The sequence below is a fragment of the Drosophila melanogaster genome, chromosome 2L, assembly GCF_000001215.4.
Source record: "Drosophila melanogaster chromosome 2L".
Lineage (NCBI taxonomy): Eukaryota > Metazoa > Arthropoda > Insecta > Diptera > Drosophilidae > Drosophila > Drosophila melanogaster.
This window is the reverse complement of record NT_033779.5, coordinates 4,357,978-4,380,719: the sequence shown is the minus strand read 5'-3', so window position 1 is coordinate 4,380,719 and position 22,742 is coordinate 4,357,978. Positions and strand designations below refer to the sequence as shown.

General features: G+C 43.7%; 1 protein-coding gene and 1 long non-coding RNA gene across 4 annotated transcripts; one reads left to right on the top strand and one right to left on the bottom strand.

Moving 5' to 3' along the window:
- Positions 1-3: 3 nt before the first annotated feature.
- Traf4 (TNF-receptor-associated factor 4) lies at positions 4-18,795 on the bottom strand. 2 transcript variants are annotated; one of them, NM_001103610.2, is made up of 3 exons: positions 17,999-18,795; positions 17,518-17,584; positions 4-1,814 (listed from the first exon to the last, which is right to left on the bottom strand). In NM_001103610.2, the coding sequence occupies exons 1-3, from the start codon at positions 18,169-18,171 to the stop codon at positions 621-623; spliced, it is 1,434 nt and encodes a 477-aa protein (NP_001097080.2). In that variant the 5' UTR covers positions 18,172-18,795; the 3' UTR covers positions 4-620. The 2 variants fall into 2 exon arrangements, with proteins under 2 accessions (NP_001097080.2, NP_477416.1); NM_058068.4 differs by lacking the exons at positions 17,518-17,584; positions 17,999-18,795 and adding an exon at positions 8,181-8,730.
- Positions 9,417-19,031, top strand: lncRNA:CR45363 (long non-coding RNA:CR45363). Of its 2 annotated transcripts, none has more exons than NR_144660.1 (2): positions 9,417-9,706; positions 16,485-19,031. It is a non-coding gene; the product is annotated as a long non-coding RNA:CR45363 (long non-coding RNA). The 2 variants fall into 2 exon arrangements; NR_144659.1 differs by lacking the exon at positions 9,417-9,706 and having other exon boundaries at positions 16,468-17,191; positions 17,732-19,031.
- The last annotated feature ends 3,711 nt before the right edge of the window (positions 19,032-22,742 follow it).

Sequence of the window (22,742 nt, the reverse complement as noted above, 5' to 3'; positions counted from 1 at the left end):
TTTGTATTTTGTTACTTCATTTATTGTATGTTTGACTTCTTAGCTTTTAAACATAAACTTATTTGACTATGTTGAAAGTTGGATTCTCATGTTTATGTTCGCGTTCATGGTACTAATGACTTATGCGTTCGCTTAGGCAACTAACTACGTGCTACAACTTAAACTAGGTTTGCGGTCGCTGCGGCTGCTCCGAATTTAACACTATTTACATGCAACTTATGGTCTAAGTGATTTTGAGCGTATGGTCTAGTTTGAAGATCTTTTGAAAGTGATCGCATCGCGCGCAATAATACAAATCTCTAAACAAAAGACTTAAGACACAAACTTAGGCGTACTTTAATGGATGAATTGTATGAGCTCTCAATGTATTTCTATGCGTAATTATGCTTTGGTTTAATTCCAGCACTGCAAAAACCTAAACAAATCGAATATGACTATGACGCAGTGGCCCAGCGGACGGCATTCCAAGGCCAGTTAGCGCCTGCCGGCCAACATCGCCCGAAGCTGCCGCTGAGACTGAACAGGCTAGACTACGCTAGGCTAGAGGGGATTTACTCATAAATTTAAATACACAGTATTTACACAAGTCGAGTAAATGTCTACGGTACTAATGGTCCTCCTTAGACGGCCACTATCTTGCTGGGATCCACTTTCACGCGCAGAAACACGGTATCGCCCTTGATGAAGGGTCGGCTGTGCAGCAGTTCGTGGGAGATGAAGCGTGGGAAGCCGAATCCTAGCTGATCTGGTTCGTTGGACGGCCTCTGGAAGTTCTCCCAGGTGGGATCGGGGACGAAGGATTCCGCCACGCCTCCCTGGCCACTTTGGGCGCCCTGTTCGAACAGTGTGAAGGTGATGGAGTGCGAGAATGGCCACTTGAGCAGAGCATCGTACTCTCCCGGCAGGACCTTTATGTAGACGGAGACGTGCGTGTTTTCCCCAGGTCCATTGCCATTGAGGAACATCGACGCCTGCAGCTTGTATCCATACTGGGAGGTGTAGAACGGGGGTGAGACTAGCTCCAGGCCATCCTTGCCCCTCGCTTCGGCCATCTTAGCCGACCAGTCGGTGATCTTCCACAACAGAGTGCCTGTGTAGTTGATGGACAGCTTGGACACCGCCGACTTGAGCATCTGGATCTGCTGACCCTGGCGCGAGCTGAGGGCCACCATCAGCGAGAGATGAGCGGCGGCGTTGCTCTCCAGATGGGCCTCCAGCATCTGGCGTGGACCCTTGAAGCGGCATCCCGCCTCCTTGAAGCTGCAGGACACGGCTAGCGACTGGCATTCATCACGCAAATGCGCCTCTAGCTCACCCCGGGGAATCGGACCAGCATCGCATCTCTGCGGGCAGGCCAACGGGGCTCTTGGGCACTGGGCGGCATGCAAGGGCAGTGTGTCAGCCGAGAATTCCCGCTGGCAGTGGGCACAACGACGGAGTCGCTTGGCACAGTCCTTCGACTTGTGAAGGGTCATCCTGCCGCGCAGTATCCGCTGGCCGCACTTGGCCTCGCAGTAAACCGGCTCCTGGCCGCAGCTTCCGTTGTGCTCCTCTAGGCCAGCACCGGAGAATTCGCTCTGGCAGAACTCGCAGCGGGTACGCCTCATCGTGCAGGTGTACTGGAGATGATCGGTCATCATGATGCGGGGAATCTGGGCTCCGCACTTGTTGGGGCACTGGGTGGCATCGTGCTTACAGGCGTTGAGATGTCCCTTCAGCTTTCGCAGCTCATCGGACCACTTGCAGCCCTGTTTGTGATGAATGCAAAAGACCAAGGAGCCCATAATGTGTTTTGGATCGGGACCGGGATAGATCTGCAAATAAGGGAAATAAGAAATTTGTAAGTAAGTAACGATCATTGAGAACTTCTGTATAACAAATATTTTGTAAATGGAAATGTAAAAAATTATGCACTACTTGGCTTGTAGTTCGTTTTGCAGTATTTGGTGTGAAAATACGTTTCCACAAACCCATGATTGTGAGCTGACTTTACAAGTGCGGAAGTTGAACTGAAACTAATGAGTTCCCTGGGGTTCCCCTTCCTTTAAAAAGGTTTTCCAGATTTACTTTCCCAAGCTGATAGACAGGAGTTGGCACTTCTCTTCTTATCTTCCGATCCCCTTGACCTGTTGTTTATCCAGTGCATCGCAGATATTGATTTTCCAGCTACCTGCCCGCCACCTTTTCGCCGCACATTTTCCCTCGAGGGATTTTCACACATGACTGCTCATGTTCCTAGGCACACCCAGACAGGCACTTCCTGTCCTACCTTCTAACGCTCTTTTTGGGCACTCTCCCAACTTCTCCAGCCATCGCTTGACTGCCTTTGCCCATATACTTGTACTCGTACTTCGGGTTTTTGAAGAACTGCACCCGCTTCTGGTTCTGCTCCCCAGTTTTTTTCCCTATGCACATCAGTCGTATGCATTTAATTGCTGGGGACGGCGAGAGGAGTGCGACTTCGCATCCGGTAGATTAAAATAATAAATTGCGCCGTTGTGCGAAAATATTTATGACTGCCTGCGATGGTCTAATCTAATTAAAACGCCCCCATTTCGAATGACCAGCCACCCACTTTTGGATATGGTAATTGTTCGATCCGTTGATGTTGTTTGACAAACCATTAAAGCGATGAGCAGACAATTCGAAATCGGGATAAAGATAGATAGATGTTGTAGGGGAGATGTGGCTCCTAACCGAGCGTCGCGACATTTCCGGTTGACTCTTTTAATTGACCTTATCTGCAGCATGTATGCGTATAAGGGGCCAGCGGGAAGAGGGGAAGGTCAGGGGGCTTGGAAGAGCGTGGCTTGACTTTTGATAAATGAACATGTCGCTGCATCTGGTTCTGGTCCCAGAGACAGACTCGTAGAGGCGGCATAAAAACGAAGATATAATAAGCAATTAACACAAGAGCAGGGAGCGGGTTGAGTTCGGATTCGGACTCGGATTCGGATCCCATGTGCCCGGCAAATGGGCGTAGTGAAAAAAAATAAAATATTATTTCTATGGAATCGCCTCTTGCTGGTAATTTCATTTCTTTTAACATGAAAACGAGTTTGGTGCTCCTCTTCTCCGCTCCGCCGTTAAATGTCACTTTAAATGTGGTGAACTGCGGTTGAACTCTCGATGGGGCCATGGACCAATTAGGCAATTGGACTTGCAAGTGGAATCGAACCGCCCACCGAGGAGTTCGTTCAGGAAGTAACCGCCACTCAATCGGAGATGGCGTAAACAAACTGGCGATGTTTACACAAATTCCGCATCACGTAGTGGCTGGATTAATGAAGAACATGCAGCAGCACCCGAGGAGATCAGAGATCAAAAGCTGGCCCCGTCCAACTGTTTGTCAACCGTCTCCAAATGTTTACGGGGCAACCAAAACAATTATGGGCCCGAACGGCAGTAGGAAAAAACTGAAGAGACTTTTTTCTCTTTAGTGGCAATTACTTGCCGCTCTGCTAAGGTTAATTTACTCTGACTTCCACATCGGGGACCACACAAAGATGGAATGGCAATGGAGGTCGTTTGCCACATTTCGGCGGATGATTATATAATTAGGCGATATTATGGCAACTTTTGCTTTTTTCCCCATGCCAAAAAAAGAGGAGTAAGGCGCAAGGAAATCGAGAATATTGTTATTCAACTGCTCCGAGTCATTCAGTTTGATTGGTTCTGATGTAAAGCCGCAGTCAAAAACCAATTGAAATTCCGATTCAGACACGAAAGCGTGGCCAAATTTCAAGCTTCGGTAATTAAAAAAATAACAAAAAACCGAATGAATAAGACGGACAGACAACACAACTCCAAACCAAATCAAAATCAAAATCAATGCTCAGGCCAATGAAAGTGGAAACAGCAAACAGAAATGTGAGCGAACAACGCATTATTTATGAGCAACAGCAGTTGTTGGCGCATTTTGTTTTATTTTTATGGGACGCTCAACCTGGAGCCTCCTGGAGTGGAGTGGCAACTTGCCCACTCCACATGGAACTGCACTTCCAACGGCGGATCATAAAAATGAAGTTAGGAATAGGCAGGAAGACAAATTTATAATTTTAGACATCGAATTCGATTCGATGCCCCGTAAGACATGTGCCTCCTACTTGGAATTGCCACAACCTTAAAGTTCAAGGCGCTCATAGGCGAAGAAGTTTGTTTTATTTGATTTTATGGCTCTGCCTGGCTTCAATCAGACTACATCCCATTGTTTATGCTTCTGTTGAAAGTTTGGGGCGGCCAAAACTTCGGGTTCGGCCATGTTTCTGGAAGATGTGTTCCTCTTGGGGCTTTATTAATAGACAAATTGATTGGGATGCACTTTAATTTGAAGGGTTGCAGTCCGTTGGGATACATTGATTTGTTTGCCTGATTATCCAAATGAGTTTTGAAGCCATGCGGTATCTGGTCGAGTCTATTTAAGTGATCCCCCCACCAAATAATAATATAATTGAGTCTAGAAAAAAAAATAGTATCCCATGTTCCCACATAAACACAATGGACTTCACAGGTTGATTAGATGGAAATCGACTTGATTATTTCATATTTCTGATAGGCAAATGCCAAACAAAGCATTTCGAACTAAATCTGAATGCAGGCATTATGATCTCAGAGTGTTCCATTATTCTTCTAGAGCACGATTTCCCGACTTGCTAACCAAAAGATCATCAGATTCTGGAGCAAGGGGACTTAGCACCTTTCCATTATTGGTAAACTATTCCCCGCTGCGAGAACTTCCGTTTGTTCAGTTAACACAAAATATTCCCAACCAAAATATGTTGACGTTCATTTGTGTAATGCACAAAAGGCAGAGAAGTGGCTGGTTGGGGGGGAACTTGGCATGGGTCTGCTGTCCAAATATCCCCCTAAAAAAAACGCCCCTGGCATGCTTTTTATTTGGTACGTGAGCATTGGCATTATAGCTTTTTATATGTATTTCGAGACTCGGCGGTCTGTGTTTGCCCAAGAAATTCTCAGCATTCATATGGGGCTACAGTATCAACATTATAAGCTCTATGAAAACTGTGCTAAATGCTTCTGATATTTACCCGCAGCTGGAACACTAATTAGATCGCTTTTTTTTCGGCTAGGTGTTTGCCTAAGGCCAAAACTTCCCACAGTCGCAGGGATTGCCAAAGTTACATGGCTAATATGGGTGACCCAGTAAAGTGCATCGATGCCGGATTTAAAAGTGCAACGCTGGCGAATTGGTGAGCCAAACAAGCTGGCCATAAAGGAAACCGCTAAAACAGCTGATGTGCACTTTTGTCAATTTCAAAGATACTCAAGCAGTGTGTAATTTCAGCAATAGCCAGCGAAGCCAACGGCAACAATGGTTGGATGTGGATGTGGATGCGAGCTGAGCTCAGACAGCTGCAAAATACAAAACCCAAAACAAGGCAAAGAGAGAGAGAGAGAGAGAAAAAAATGAAAACAAAACATGGCCAAAGCCAGAAACTGGTTTCACCCGAGAAAATGAGGGGACAAAGCGGAGCAGAGCAGCTGATTTCTAACCAGGTAAAAACACCATGTTGCTGCTCCCTCTGCACCTGCAATATGGCAATATCGCAATATATCCACTGTGGCCATGTTAAATGCTGCTTTTTGCCACTCTTAATCACGGTGATGAATTTGCATGCGTTGGCCCCAAGAAATGTATAAATTATGACTTGAAACTCTGATCCCCGGTGATCAGATGTTCTAGTTTCAGCCACTATTTATTACGAAACCGTCTTGGTTGCCAAACCTCAACGCAGGTGAACTTTGTTGCAGCTGCCACATTTTGTGGCTCTTTTTTTTTTTTGTGCGGATCTGACCTTTATGTTGGCCTGGTTGGCAGCTGTTTGTCTGGAAAAGCGACAGGAAATGCAGTTGTTTTTGTTCATTTTGGGGTCGTCAGACTTTGGGCCAAATTCTTGCTGGCATTAGCGAAAATATTTCGAATTGACAAGGTCCCCAAAAGTCGGCGAATGGGAGAAATCCGTTGAGTCAGCCAGCCATAGGCGGTGCGAAATGTGTCATTACCAGCAATATGTTAATTGATTGCTAATCGAAAGCGAAATGTTTGTCAAAATATACGTTGAGCACGTTCTAAACTATATATGGTCTCCAATTTCAACTTGCTATTGAAAATATGGCCCTAATAAATTGAATAAAATGAATCTCTAGTTCCTCATTATAGAAACTCCATGATAATATTTATAATGATCCCCAATTACCAAAGCAGATATTATAGAACTTGAGTTCCTGTTACACTAATCTGTTGACCATATGCTAATCGGATTTTCCGTGTGGGAAATGCAATTCTGGATTGGTGGGAACCATTCTCCCAGACGGAAGCTCCATTCCGCCACTTAACGGGTTGCACCATAATTGCAAAATTCCAGGAATGCCAGTCCAGGAGGAGGTAAAAAAAAAACAGGGCAGACGCCCCCGTCAGCAGTTGGCAACTGGAACTGGTTAACTGGTTTACCTTTGGCCAAGGATGTTTGTACTTTGCACCGACGCAGCACTGCAGCAGCAGCTGAAAAGCGGCTGGGCAACTTTTCCGACCGATTCGCTAGTCTAAGACCAAAACCAAAACAAGAAACTCGTTTTCTGAATTGTTTCTGTTGGCAAAAATGCGAACCTGCCTTACATAAGCCCAGGTCCACCTGGCTTTTCCTTCGGCTAACGGTTGCGTTGGACTCCCGTATCTTGAGTGCTCTTCAACTTTGGCATTTGCCGCGTCGGATGCGTCGGCGGCGCCTCGTCGCCACTGGTCACGATTATCCATTTCCCGGCCGCCGATGAAAACTGTGGCATGCTCGTGGCGTCGTCGTCTTGCTGAATTTTCATTATTTATGTTTTTATTTTTTTTTTTTTAAGCCAAGCAGCGCCACTTGGTCGTGCCGCGTGGGTGTGGCTCGCAGTGGGTCTGGGTCTGCAAATGAATGCAGCACTCGTCTGCGGAATCCACTGACCAGGGAGAGAATGTCAGAAGCGGATTGCGAAAAAGTGCAAGCGAAATCGAAGTACGGGAATTCTGATTACTTTGCAGACTCGAATCCGCATTGAAATGGGCTTAGTCGGTGGGAAAATGTGTCTTGGGCGGCAGAAAAAGTAGATTGAGTTTAGGCTAATTGGAACTATCACCTTATTGTTAGGTAATCGATGGCTCATAGAACAGTTAACTAGTTAAATTTAATTTTCCTCCAAACTGCAGTTTGTTTATGCCGCGCAATAAACCCTATTTCCCCATTCGATGCGGCTCTTCTTTCCATTTCTAGAAATCGGTCCACGTTGTGCCCATATGTTGTCGCCCAAGATGGGACTGTCAGTATCCCTGCACAAAAAATTCCCATCGCATCCTCAGTTGTTCAAGCGCGTCTACATCCTGTTTGCCTTTCGGATTTTTATTTCAATCTCTTTTGGAATTTTTTTTTAGTTCCATTTTCCTGCCATGTGTGTAAGGCCGGGCAATCTGTCGCACAGCTTTGGCAAATTGCTCTCAACTTGGCCGTCAAACGGTGGGGGCTTAATTGCACCCGATTTGGTGCGGAAAATCCATACATACATGTATATGAAATATATATGTATATTCGATAGTTGTCAGCCAGCTTATCGGGTGTGGAAATCCGCTATCAGTGGACGTCCCCACGCTCTAGATGGCCCTATTTGCTTTACGAAACTGATTGATTGATAATGATAAGTGGCGGCTAAGCCCTAGTATCTGGCCGCTGGTCTAGGGCTCCCCATTCAATTGGGTCAATGAGCTTTATCGGGAATGGAGTAGAATGGAATGCACTCGTGTCGCTTTTATGGCTGTGGCAATTATATGCGGGCTTTAGTTGTTAAATGTTTGCACAGCTGGCTCGCCAAAACAGGAAGTCCCCGCCACAGGCGTACGGATGCGTTCCCTGTTTGTAATCTCTGTTTACGCACATCTGAATATCATTAATGAATTTAACTGAGTTTCTCCAAACTATCTATTGTTTATATTAAGCTTTTGTTATCCTATGATTCAGAAACAATAATAGCCTTTGTCCTATGACTAATTTTGCGTATAGTACGCCATACACCAAAGATATGAAATTTGCAGCATTAGCACGTAATGTAATCTGCAAGACGAAAAGATCACATCTCTGGTGCATTGCCCTCGATATTTCTAGGGAGCCCCGACTTTATCTTGGTGAACTTACAATCTGTTCCAGTTCCGTGATGGGCATGTTGTTGTTGTTGTTCCCAGGAGTGGGTGAACTGTGTGAGGACGAGTGCGATGAGGACACCGTCGACGAGGAGGAGCGCGATGTGGCGCAGTTTCCACTGCCGGAGGTCGTCTTGTTCCGGGGGGGAGTTGGTGGCGGTACGGGACTGGCCAGAGTGGAGCAGTCCTTGGAGTTGCGATTGGGCGAGAGACGCGAGGGGAAGCTCAGCGTCTTCGTCCACTGGGCCAAACTTCGAACCATATTGTTAATGTTTTTGTTTTTTGTTTATTTTCTTGTCGTGAAACTAATCCAAAAGTGTTTCAATTGGCAAGTTTTTTGGGGGTCTTTGATTGCTTTGCTTGGGCAATTGCACTTAGTTTATTGGCACATCACTCAGAAAAGATCTTGGCTATTTCAAAACTTGGCGAAATTCACACGGCGCACGCGCATCGTTTGTCTTGTGTTTTCCGTTCAGGCTCAGTTTCAGATACAGATGCGAACTTCACGAATACGAACCGCTTGCGTCGACTTCTCGAAAGCAATTGATGTGACGCAGAAACGGCAGAAACGTCCAAGCCGCTCTGAAACTCCCGCTCTCTCACACACACTCGTGCACGGCCGCTCTCACGGATGTGGCGTAGGGGTTGTGCAAGGGAGACGGCATGCGTCGATCTGCTCTGGCATTGCACTTTAGAGCGAGACGGAGACTGCTTTTGTGTCGGTGTCTGTGAGCAAGAGTGCACAGTGGGCAATAGTTGATTTTGCCTGCTTAAAACAGAACTAGGAGATATGCATATTCTTCTACACCATTTTATACTTAAGATAATATTCTTGTAAGCTTATATATATCATTGAATTTAGTTTAAGGAGTCCCACATGGCGTATAAGTAATATAATTTATCAATAGTATTAATTTCGAGCTCATTTTATGTTTGATAATAATAGTTTTTAAGGTTACTGTGTAACAGTTTAGGGTTTTAAAATAACCTTAATGTTTGTGAGATGTATAAAACAAGGGATATTTTAACTTCTCACCACTGTGCGGTGGTTGAAAAGTGCCAAAAAGTGGTTGATTGGTTAAAATGCTGAAACTCTCTTTGAAACTGCATTCGGTTTATTCACAAAAGGATCATTACAAAGATCGCAAACCGGGGTACTAATTTTGTATAATATACATACATATTTACTTCTGCTTTTCAATAGTCTAGATATTCAGAAATTTTATATTTGAAAAATTGCCATTTGAAAACAACGAGCAACTCGTTAAAAGTAGTATTATTTTCCATCACATTTCCTTGATGGTGCCTGTCGTGTACACCTTATCCTTTTCTATTAATTTCGTCACTTAATTTCCTTTGTCATTTTCCATTTTCTATGGGCTTTCCGCTCAATTTGGCAAAAGGACATACTGCGGATACTGTAATTGCTATATTTACCCAAACGCAGCTCTAATGACGCCAACAAGCCATTGCCAAGTGCAATTATCCAAAGGGCCTCAACATCTGTTGGCCAGAAGTCCGGTATGTTATATGTGGAATAAGGGGAAGACAGAGGGGCCAGAGCAATAGGGATGTCGATTATGACCCATTCCCGACTTCCGTTGGCCGCATACCAAAGGAAACCCACGCGAAAACACACAGCCAGAGGGGCCCACTCACAGATACTCACTCACACGCACACAGGCAGCATAAAAACCGGCAACAACGGCCTTGCCAAGGTTGACTGAGCATGTTGCCGAAAAAAGAGGCATAAAACCAAGCGGCAGCAAGAAAAGTTGATGCCGTTGATGTTGCTGCTTCTTTTTCTGGCCAAGACGAGAGAAAGAGCCAAGAGTTGGCACTCTCTTCGCTCTGATAATGGCCAGAAAGCCATAAAGCCGCTTAGAAGCTGAGCCAGCATGAGCAATGGGAAATGAGTTCATTCAGCTTTAGCTTCGGTTTCAGCTGAAAACGTTCCTCAGGGTAGCCAGATCTTCAGAAGATTTAAAAATCGTATTTATTTCAATTAAATTAATTCTTTAAAGCAATCACTGACATCCCAGTGAAAGGAAAAATACCCTTAGCAATAACGAGTTAAGTGGAATTTTTGGTCTGCCAAATAGCTTTGTAATTAGTAATACCTATCCCCTTTTCCTATGTTTCCATACCAAAAATTCTGTGTTAATTCCATTTTACCGCCAAAAATCATTCGCATCTTGTGGGCACATGTCGGCCATGACAGATGCAGATGCTCTGGATCGATTTGTGTTTTTTCTGCCTGGCCAATAAGCTGTCCTCTGGCAGCCACATGTCCTTGCTGACGGGTCCTGTTGCCCGGCTTTGTTCTCAGGCCAAGGAAATGATTCGCAGTTCGATGGCTAAAGGCAGCTGCATTTGGCTGAGGTCGAACAATGCCCTCGCTTATTGACAGTTTTCCAAAGGTGTCGCACAAAAGAGGATCAGGCTCGTAGCAAAAGGATCCTTCATGCCCGATGTTTGACAATATGTCCATTGCTGTGTGCAGATTTCCGGACAAATGTGCTATGTACCCAGCGGAATTTGGATTCTATTATATCCATTTGATACATTTTTTATAAAGAAATTTTTCGCTTTTTGGGCTCAGATAGATAAACATCTTTTAAGATGCATAATATCATGTTCCCTTTTTGCTTGAATGGATTTTGTAAACATAGAAAAATCAAAGTTGATTTGTTTTACTGTTTATAAATGTAGGCGAAGAAATGTTTGGCAGCATTATATTTCTGATTTTCATTAAAAAATGGATTAGCCTTTGTATATGCATTTGAATATCTTGTTTAGTCATAGAAATTAATATTTAATTTAGCATTTTTTTTTTTTAAATCTACCAGTAAAGCCAACTTCAACTCTCAAACATTTTCAGCGTATACTCCCATTTTGATCTCCACTTAATTACATCCGCTGCTAAGTCAGCCCACAAATCAAAATGAAATTTGCCTAATTAATAGTTCAAGATCAGAGGAAAGTCGGCGATGAGGTAATATGTATATGAACCTCGTTTTCGGAGCGGGATGCTTTTTTACGAGGAAGGAAGGCGTGCGCCTGACCATTAATCTTGCATAAACATTGGCGTTTGTACAAGAAATCATAACAGGCAGATTAAATATTTAAAGACCCTCGCTGATAAGTCAGCTTATCAAGGAACAGATTGGTAGTGAAAGAGTCGGGTATGTTACTACCGAAGACCCACAATCAGTCTGTCAGTCACTGAGATGGAGACCCACATCGGAGGTTCGCTGGGGAATCTGAGTTGCTCATAGTTTCCCAAACTAATGGTTCATTGATTTGCATACTGGGTGGGGGCTTGGGATCTTGGATGGCCATTGGGTTTGACCTAGCTTTATCTGTTCCCAGTTTCGGATGAAAACATTTTCGCTTCTTATCTAAATTCCCGAAAATTCAGTTGTTGTTCCTACTGCTGCTGATGTTCGTGCACATAACAAGGCCTTTTGTTTATAAGCAAACAGTTTTTTGTTTTACAAATCAACACCTCGGGTATCAATTACCCAGAGCGAGATGGCCACATAGGTAGAGATGCGGACGGAACGAGATGGATCAGCATGAATCACTGGACCCGAATGGACCGCACTCTGTGTACGTTTCCCAGTCCAAGAGATCCGTTTGGACTCGCTTTATCTGCAGCAATTAAAGTGTGACCGACCCTCGAGAGACCCGACAAATTCAAATCTCTATGCTGCTCTGCCGCTATTTATTTATGATCTTTTATGATTTCCCAACAATAAGCAGCCTGGCCAACCGCACACGCCGGGCCTTCCGTCACTGCGAGATCCTTCAGATGCAGTTTCGTTTGTATCTCCTTCTGCCGCATTAGTTGCGGATGGTTAGCAGTGCAAAAAATGACGAAAATCATGAGGTACGCTGTCTGATGTACTCGAAATGCACTTCTGGGAAGCAGAGCTCAAGGCAGATCTTGCGATATGGTAGCGAGATTTATGGGCCAAGCCATTGTAGCTCTATTAGTCAAGGCTTCTTTGAAGATACACGTATATGTTTTCTTTTCAAAGAGTGCTGCTGATCGACTCATTTGCTGCACTTCAGAGTGTATCAAAAATATATTTACTTAAATGTAGATAAAATACTTTCATCTTAAGTATAAGACTAATCCATGAATATGCTATCATGAAAGTTATTCAATTCATTAAAAGTATGTTCTCAGGTAGCTAAAGTTGTGTTTTTAACCCAATTAAGGCATTTATTATGCACATTTTCCAGGACGTTTTCTAGTTCCATTTACCCATTAGCAGCTAAGTTATTTGTTGTATCTACTGATCCCTCATTAGAGTGTAAACTGGGTCTATTGGGTTACAAATGGCCCGCAAGATCTGGCAGCAGACACCTGCCACGCTCCCTCGCAACTTCATTAGAACTAGCGCGCCTGGGTTTCGTTTACCCACCGAAATGTGTAAATATTTTGGTAACCCAAGGAAGGAACTCGTGTGTCTCTGGGGCCTGGACAGCGAAATTATGCAACGGAAACAGGTGCCACCGCGATCGATAAACGCGACACTCATTATATGTGAACACGCTTAGTTTTTCCTCGGCAGCGCGGGAAATGGGAATGGAAAACTCTGGCGGTTGCAGTGACTCAAAGAGCCCGTTCACTTGTCCAAAAAATTCTTCTGACTAATCGAGCATGACTCAGAGATCGGTTTTCATGCCACCATAGACATAGTCAGCCATTACAGAATGTTACACATTTATTACCCGACTCCAGAAAACTCAGTGAAAAACTCGTTGGAAACGCGAGCTGCCTAATCAAAGTTCAGACACGTCCACCTGCAAAGTGTGGGAAAACTCCAGGCGAACTGGAGGCGTCTGCTCTGGGTGCAATTTTTCGCATTGGAATTTTTCCTTCCTTGCGAAGCGAGGAAAAACAATTTTCACCTTGGGGTAATTTCGCCATTTCGCTCTGCTCATTTTGCAACACTTTCACCCGCTGATTTGGCACGTAAATGGGCTGATAAAAGCAGCAGACAAAAAGATACAAAGCTAAGGCTTTGTTTTGTTTCGTTTCGTTTCTTTTTTTTGGGGGGGAAACTATTCAAAGCCCCAAAGAAAGAGTAATGGGTTCTGCCTACAGTGCCGGTTGACAACTTGGACCGTGTTCGTTGACCTCAATTGTGATCTGCGTATCTGTATCTTTTTTGCCAGCCGAATTCACTTTCAGTTTGCCTCTGTTTTGATGAAGTTGTGTCATGCAACGCTGATTTAATTATCATCAGTCGAGGAGACAGTGGCAACTTGGACCAACTTCCATTGTGGCACAAACAAAAACTAATGAGGAAATGCTGTGAATTTTGTTGTTTCTTTTGGCTGAAAAAAAAAACGAAGGAAAGTCACAATAGAAAGTTGTTTTATCTACTAGAAGTCAGTGGGTAATCAGCTTATGACTGAGTTTTACAGATTTAGTGAAATAAATTTCAAAGTAATGAAAAAGCATGACAACTTATTTACACAAGTTATTTTCCCTTTGTGACCGAAATAATCTTTTCATAATTTCTTCAGCTGATAAATCAATCGGTTCTAATAGACCTAACTGTGGATCATAAAACTATTTCAGCTGGGTTTGCCTTTCTCTAGGGTTTCTGCAAACTGCACCCTTCATTCGGGGACCACCTGCAGTTCAGAGGCCACACAGGATTTGCCCGAAATGTGTGCAAAATATGTTCGAATCCCAGGACTTTCCATTCCCAAACATGCTGGGCAAAGATAAAGTCAAGTGCATCCACCGAGACAATCTAATTCCGGCTAAAAAGCTGCTAATGGCTCAAAGATTCGGGGCTTAGAAAAATCCCAGTTAAACAGAGATAGCGAGATATTTTCTCAGTTCATTCACCAGTTAGCGGGCTAAGATCTCTGAGATTCAGGTAGATTCCGTGTATTCGTATCTCGCATTTTGTGTCTTCTTTATTTCCGCTGTATACGATTATGATAAAAAAAAGTGACTTACAGATGCGCCAACATTTTGTGAATGAATCTCCGTTCGCATGTGCATTTTCGCATATAAATTTCAGCAATAAAATGTGTACAAATAATCAGCTTGCGGCTGGTTGGTGTGGGTTGGCATCGAAAAATTATTTAAATGCTGCACATTTCCCGCCGCTCCGAAAAAAAAGCGTGGGATCTCAGCCGAACGGCCTTTTCAATTCGTTAATTGTTTGGAGCTGAGATACGGATTGCTGGCCAGCCGTTAAATGTCTCAAATGGCTGCGAGTGCGTGCTGTCACTCGGACCAGCAATTTTATTGACAATTGTGCCTTGTCCTAGTCGCTCCACTCCAAAAGCAGAACGGAGAGTTCAAAATTATAAGCTTCTCGTGATCGGCATGCTAATGAGCGCAGGCCTATAAAACATAAAAACGCATAAGGCAAAGGCAAACAAAATGAATTCACAGGCCCCACGAAGACGAAAAACCCAAACCCATCCCGATCCCCATGTCACGTTGTTTGCGTTGTGAATTTGCGGCTATATGGTATATAAATGTATCTGTGGAAAAACAAGAAGGCAGCGCACAAAGCTGCTTATTATTGTCAAAATATTTTCAGCTAGAGGAGCTCACGTTTTAATTTTTTTATAATGTCACTAATTTATTGTACGTGCTGCACTACAAAGCACACGGACACACGACGATCCGATCCATCCCCACTTCTTGGCGACCCACTTAGGTGTCTTTAATAATAACATGGTCAGATCAGCGGAGGATCGGGCTGATGGGCCGGGCATATCGTAGCTGTTTGCATTTCAATGAGGTCGGGGGGCGGATCACCTCAAGAAACCCCATAGATAGATACCCTAAGTAGACGGTAATGAAAGACACATGACCCAAGTCCAGGCAGACATTGCATGTTTGACTTGTGATATCTCTTCAATTGGAAACCTTTTTCGGTTGTTGAAGGTGACATTTATTTGGTCTAGCCAAGTGGGAAATCAGACAGGGAAAGGGGTGAAAAATCCGTGGGATCATGTCGGGAAACTTTAAAGAAAATTGAACAGTTATTGACTGATAAAAAGTCCGAAGGTGTATATCAGAATATTATAAGGACTACGAATATGAAATTCTTGAGTTAAATTCCAGCTTTATGAATATATATAATGATTTTAAATATTCAATTTCTTAGCCATAAATCAAACAATTAAGCACTAAAATTAGAAACATTTCAAGTCGGTTCATCACCCCCTTTCTGAACACTTGAGTAAAAATGCAAAGTAGTGTAATTTATGGGACCCATTCGAAGGCAAACAGAGCAACTGATTAGAGTCTATCAATCCAGCCAGAGTCAGTCGGATACAGAAGTCGAATGCACTGGGTCTTGTCAAATATTTGAGCGCATCGAATCATTCCCATTCCGATCCAGATCCAAAGACGATGAACCGCAACGGAGCATAGGCCATAAAACCTTTGAGGCGAACAAAAATATTTGATTTGTGATTAGGGCGCTGCAATAAAAGTCAAATGTTTGACTAGAGTGCACTCACTTGCACTTTCCACAGATTAACCAAGGAGGTTTCATAGTGCAACTTGGTCTTGGTTGGGGTTCACTAACTGCCATCTATCAGTGCCCCCAGCTAAATGCAACATGAGACCGGCTGTCAATGATGATGATTATGATGCCATTGCCCATTAGAGATCGTCGTCTGCCTGACACACGCTCAACTTGAGCTGCGATCGCCTCCATCTTCAGCATCTGCATTTGTATCTGCATCTGCGACTGAACTGCGTCTCAGATTCCAGCTCCGGCGGGCTTTGTGGTTTCCAAGTTTCAGATGAAATCGAATCAAAGCTGCAGCTCTGAAATCGTCATATGAAATGCATTCGAGCGCGGTAATTTGCAATTTTATGCGTTTTACACGCGGTGCCTCACTCTATTCAACTATGTATCTATGGCAGGCGTATCTGCCAGATACATTTTCAAGCAGCAGAACCTAGAGTTTGTGGTCATTTGGTATAGAATAACTTGTGGAAAATACCTTCTGGCCTGACACTTTGATTGTGTAATGCGGAGTTTAAAAACGCAGGTCTAATAAAATGGTGGTATTTATTCTTATAGCATTAAGAATGGTAAGAGATGTTTACTTCAAAAAATCATGGAATATAGTTTCTACATCATACATACTTCCTTAACTCCTTTTAACTTATCTATTGGACTGCGGAAAAACTCTTTATCTCAACTACGATCCTTCTTCAGTGTTCAGATCAGAAGATTTTTGGTTTGGCTATAAAGATGCACCCCTAACCGGATACTGTCAACAATCCTTGCAGGATACCGGCGACTAAACTGGCTTATCACCTTGCCGCCATCATTGGAGTGCAGGGAAATTACTTTCAATTATTGGACTGGCTATCTGCAAGGACCCGCTTACGACCCAAGCAGATGTTTTCAATCCTCCGGACAGAGGCATCAGGCAAGCGAACCGAAAACCTGTATGGAATGCAGCTCCATCAAGCATCGACCTGATCTTCCTTCGGCTAACGAACTGAGGCGCAGAGCGATGAGCGCGCCAAATCGAGGACGACGCCTGTAACAACATGAAAAGGACACCCAGACCCATAAATATATAGTATCTTCCAAGACGACGACGATCCCTTTTGAGGACGACAGATGTTTTCGCTTGGCATACCGAAGCAGGTCAATGCCTGCCATCTTTAAGGATTCGATGCGTTGGTCCTGGCTCACAGCTTCTTAGCAAATAGGAAAGGTATCTTGAAGATACAACGATGCCGGGCGGCAGCTGGCACACTTGGGCGCGGCCTGTTTATAAATCGATCTACTGCTCCTGGACGAGAACCCCATGCCATTCCGAAAGTATCTCGGATTACATACCGCGCACTTATAGATACATATACACAGTAGGCAGTCGCCGACGCGCTCCCTTAAAATGTTTATAAATTATTTTTTCCTTTGATGGGCTTGCCAAAAGATTTTATTATGAAAAGTAAATCAACTCGGAACGCCTGGAAATTCGAGAGTTTTTCCTAGGGGTAACGGAAACTTTGCAGGAATTCTCTCCTCTTTTTTATGAAAATGTACGTCTTGGCATTTTGTTTGATTAATTAGTTGAATTGTGATGGGCATTCAACAAAACATTTTTATGGCAGGTAAAAACGATCAGTTTTCCGTGCATGGGGTTGATTTGAATTCCCTAATTTTTGCCGCTTCCCCATTAAATTCCCAGATATTTCACGCGCAGCACTTCATTAATAATTTTCCGATATACATTTGTAATTAAAATAGTTTCTTTTCGTAGTGTCTTATCGAAGGATGATCTTTTATTCATATGTATATTTGTCTTACCTCCTCGTAGGTATTTTCCCTGGAACTGGACTGAGTGCTGCTGGCAATCGAACGCCGAAACATTTCGCTGTGGAAACAAGACAATCAACCATTGAAACATTTTCCGCATTTATAATTTGGTGTAACAAATGATATGTAAATTATCAACAAGTTTACTTGCAGGATGCATCAGATGATATTGTTGATCAAAAGATACAAACATTGTTCTACGAAGATATACCTTTCACTTGCCAGTGGCTAACACAAATTAAACAATCCGTTCTGCCATAATTTACACTGACAAATTCCATTTATTAACAGACACACAATTAGCCAAACTCTATAGATGGAACCTAACACACACAGAGCCTACCCTAGCCCCTCGAAGACCCACGCCATGGTATAATTTATGAACACTACAATCGGATGGAACTTTTCGGAACTCTCATACCCGATAAACTAGTTCGAATATCAAAATCCAAGAGCTGCTAAAGTGTCATACCTTAGTCGCTGGCAAGTGGTGGGCGTGTTGACAGTGAGATTGGTCCTTGAGTCGCTCAGATGGGCGATGGAGTTGCTCAATGTGTGGTTGCTGTTGCTATTGCTGGATTTGCCATTGTTGAGCTTGGTCGTGTGACCAGTGGCAGGCTTTACTGTGGCCGGCGGGGCGGGCATCTTGAGACGACTTCGATCTGTCCAAATATGGTTGCGCTCATTAACCAACAAAGCTTCAGCAAAGCCGATTGTTAGTGTTATTTAAACTCGTCATTTATTTTCTGTTTGTTTGTTTGATTGTTACTTTGTTAGACTTGCTGCCCACACGGGATCTTGGGGATCTTGGGATCACGGTATCTCGGCACACGAGCGACTTGCCCAATTTGGAGTCTCGCAATATCGCATACCCGCGCCTCGTATCTTATTTATGTGCATTAACTAAATGTCGCTAATTTTTGGTTTATTTATTTGCAGCGCTAGACTGTGCCTTTTTTGGCCAAGGAATGGCTGTCCAGCGCTCCAACATAAATCAGCCAAACAATTCGATGCCCGAGCGCACGACCCGAACTCTAATTAACTCGTTGGCGAAGTTGTTGCGTTGCCAAAAAAAGCAGAGTGTCTGCCACCACTTGGGGGATGCCTTTTAAGGTGTCACACCGCGATCGTTTTCAATTATGACGCAACACACGCGAAAATCTCAAGATCACCATGCTTTTCAGCCGCCGACAGGTGCTTACTTCGACTTCAACTGATTTCGACTTCAAGTTGGACTTCTTGCTGCGCCGATTACTGAAACAAAACTGATTTATGCCTGTCACAAGGCGAACGGTGCAGCCAATTGCAGTCGGAGTTGCTGCCAAGTCGGTTCCAGTCCCGATCCCCTCCTGCTTGCTCCTCTGTGCCCCACCCCGCCACCGACTCCTCCTGCACGACGAGATTCCCTCGTCGGAGTGGACGACAATTAGTTCTACATGTCGTCACACGTCGCAAGCTGCAGGAAGCCACAAGTACACTGGGAGAAAACAGCACAAAATTTAGCTAATAAATAAATAAATCGATGTCTTAATATTCGATTATTTATTACCTATGGAGTTAAGCTAAATTGCTACTACTTTCGCTCAGTGCAAAAGAAATAATGGAGACAACAACTTTCGGCTTGGGGACTCAGTCAGTGCTTTGTCTGCACTTTCATCTTTAGCTCTTCTTTGCACTCCCTCCCCAAACTGCTGCGCCTCCCCCTGCTGCCTTATCACCTCCCCCCCCCCCTTCTCCTGGATACTTTGCGGTTGTGTAATGCCACGACAAAAAGCGATCAGATGTCCTTCTACGGATGTGCACTTTGCCTCGCCATCTCCTCTCCGTTTGGCCAGCTCATTCTGGTCTGGCGTCTTAATGATCTGCAGGGAACTACACTCCAGAAAAAAAGATGGAAGTCTTCGAGGAAGTGGCGAGATTCGGGTAACAAAAAGATCTTCGCTACTTAAGCTCCAATATCTTATATCTTTGATTTAGGCTTAAAAACAATTTTTTGTACTAATTTTTACTTTTTAGTAATTTTTGCAATTTTCATCATTGGTAGTTATCTTTTTATTTTCCAAGAGCACTTCTAAATGATTTATCCTGCCCTGAGCATCACTGAATTAGATCCTCCCTTTGAGCGAAGAAGGAGTGCTGCCAACCAGTTGTCCACATCTCATCCTTGTCATAACATGCCCGTATCGAACTCAGTGGCTACTTGCTGATAAACCACATTATTGCTCCTTAAGTATGCCCATGTATGCTACCTCCCAATACGTGATGAGTGCAACTACCTTAGCCCAGTCCACTCCTCCAACCTCCCTGTGCCAACCAACTGCTGGCAGCTGGTCATGTAATTGCAGAGTGGCCCGCACTGCCATTTACCATTCATAGCTGCCTTTTTGCTGCTAAATGGTCACCAGGCACCAGGTCCACGAAGAAACTGCATCCGAAGTGCGACAAAAAGCGGCAATTGCAACTTGTTGCAGACTCGATTTTAGTTGGTTGCAGTGGCATTACTGGGGTTTCTGTGCCAGACGACGAGTCCTAAAGGTCACAATTAATGGGGGCCCGGACGGCGACACTTCCGTTTCCACTTTGCGGTTGTCCAGCCTCAGAGGATCGAAACCCGAGATCGGGATCGGGATACCAGGATGAGTTGGCCGAACGGAAGTCAAAAACATGTTCTTCGACATTTTTTGCACATTTTTTTGGGAGTATTTTTCGAGTATCATGATTATGATTAACAGCTAGCCAGATTCACAAAATCTTAAACTCTATACTCGTGTGCCATTCGAGTGTGCAGAGATCCGAGATTAAAGCTGCTCACTGGCCCGGCAACAATCTCTGGAACTTTCGGTGCTGGAAACCTGACCACTTGTCGGACTCGAAGCATTCTCAACTGGAACGGGGTGCGGCCCATGTTGTCGATGATTGCCAAATATAGTTGGGCTTAGATTTCAGGTTATTAAAAGGCTGTAATTGCTTTGAGAGTTGATGTTCGGCTAGAACATTATAGTTGATTTTTATTGATATTACCTTTGGGCAGAGAAGATGATTATGTCTGAAATATCTAAATTTTATTTACAAGATTTCTGCGGCAAACTGACGGATAAATGAAAGAGTTACCTTTTGAGTCATATCTGTTCTATTCCTCGAAGCTTATCCCACTACCAGTAGCACCAACTTTTTGTTAACGAATCAAATTAGTGACTCGTTTCGTTGGCCCCTTTGATCTTGTTCTGGCGAAACGCCTGGCTGCATTTAGAGGAGAAAGATTACTTCTAAGTACTTGTATCTGCAATCCAAGCTAGCCAAGTGCGTCCGCCAGATAGAGATATGGAAATCAGCTCCCGTCCGGCCATCGACTTAGACACGTGTTGTCCAAGCCGGCGGTTCAACCGAGTTCACTCCAACTCCATCAATCGATGGACCCTATAGTTGTTGGAGTAACTAGCACTGGACTAGGGTCTAAAATGGCCTAGCCCTATTCCAATGCCTCGACTAGTTAAATGCAGCTTTAGTTTTTTGCGGGCAGCGGTAACGTCTGCGCACGAACGACGACGCATTTTTGTGCTTGTCATGCCGGTAATGACTGCAACAACAGCAACAAATACTATATAGTATAGTATAGTATAGTATGGTATAGGTATAGTATAGAATAGTATATGGCAGAACAAACAGCGCGCGGCAACAAAAACAGAGGAACATGCTATCGCTTTGGAGTTGTGGAGCTGCGAGCTGCCCGCCCCAACTGATCCATGAAAGTCAACCGAGCGCGTCCACATCCTACACTGAGAAAAAAAATGACATTAATAAGAACAAATTAAAAAAAAACAACTTACTGTTTTTAGTTTTTTTTGGGAAAAAGAAAATTGAGCTATCCTTGCCAAGCTCTTGAAAACTTATAAAAGAACTATTTGCCCAATGCATATACATATAATTTCTATTTGGCCGACCAATGCGACGTCAGCAGCGATGCATTGCTTTGTTGTTGTTATGCTCTTCAAATTCCTTTGTGGCATTAAATGTAATGAAAAGAGCTCCGGAAAATGCCGAAGAGCTGGAAAAAGAAACGGCAGACTCGTCGCTATAATTATAATGGCAGCCCGACATGAAATCAAGAGTGTGGTGCGAGACTAAGTGCGGGCGACGGGCTTGGTCCGGCGATCTATGGCATGGTGGTTGGATTATGGCCTGGCCAGTGGGTTCTGGCTCCTCCACCAGATTCGCCAAATGCCTCAAAGGGCTGCGCTTCCAGCAATCTGCTAAAGAGCTTATGCGCTTTACCCCAACTTAATCTGTTGGCAAGCGGCAAAGTGTGCCCTCATAATTGCTAATTAACAGACAATTTCATGATATTATGAATGTGAAACAGCTTTTAATTGCTACTTTTATGGTTTTTCATTTATTAAGTGATTTATGGAAATTTCTTTAAAATTTTATTATTACATGCGGGTGTGAAGGAATGAGCTGGTGATAACTTTTCCGTCATTATTAGATAATTATTAGTCAGCAATATTTTATTTCCCATTACTGCAGATTACACACACACACTTCTAAAAATATCTGTAATTCGAATTTTTCCCCATTTGTAGTTCTGTTTGCCAATGTTTCTGCATTTGCATGTGTAATTGAGGTGTCAAAGTCTATTCTCTGTGTCCTTAATTGATTTGCAAAGGGGTTCAACCAAATCAGCTTAGAAATTACAACCAGATCATGGTATTTAATAAGTCTCTGGGAATCTGAGGGACACCTTAAAGCGAGTTACATAAGGCATTTCCCACGCTGCTCCCAGAATATCACTCATTCTAACCGCCTTTTTTTCTTTTTGGATCCCTCGCAGCAGATCTTTGTGTGTTTCGAAGCAATCGGCTACTGGTATTTTCATGTGTAAACAAATGTTTTACCTAAGCCTGCTCGCCCCTGAAGTTTTTAACCAGAAAATACAATTCATCTTGGTCAGGCCTTTGGGGCTAACCAAATGAGCTGTGCTTGCCATTGTATTCCTGAATCTCGGCTTCTGTTTCTGCCCCCGTTTCTGCTGTTTCATCGTAATTATCAACTTAAAAAAGCGCTCATTACTACTCAGAGGAAGAAACTGAAAAGCAAAAGGTTGCCAACCAATCATTGTTAGAAAGTGAAGCTACCTGTTTATATTACTCCTCTCTAGAAACGAGTTACACGAGTAAAAAGATAACGTAGACCTGATTGAAGACTTCTTGTTGTCTCAT

What these genes read in the sequence shown, in the direction of transcription:
- Traf4 (NM_058068.4), bottom strand. Translation starts at nt 8,447, where the DNA reads ATGGTTCGAAGTTTGGCCCAGTGGACGAAGACGCTGAGCTTCCCCTCG. An exon ending in TCACGGAACTGGAACAGATT is followed by an intron (nt 1,815 to 8,180) that starts GTAAGTTCACCA and finishes CCTTATTTGCAG; the next exon opens with ATCTATCCCGGTCCCGATCC.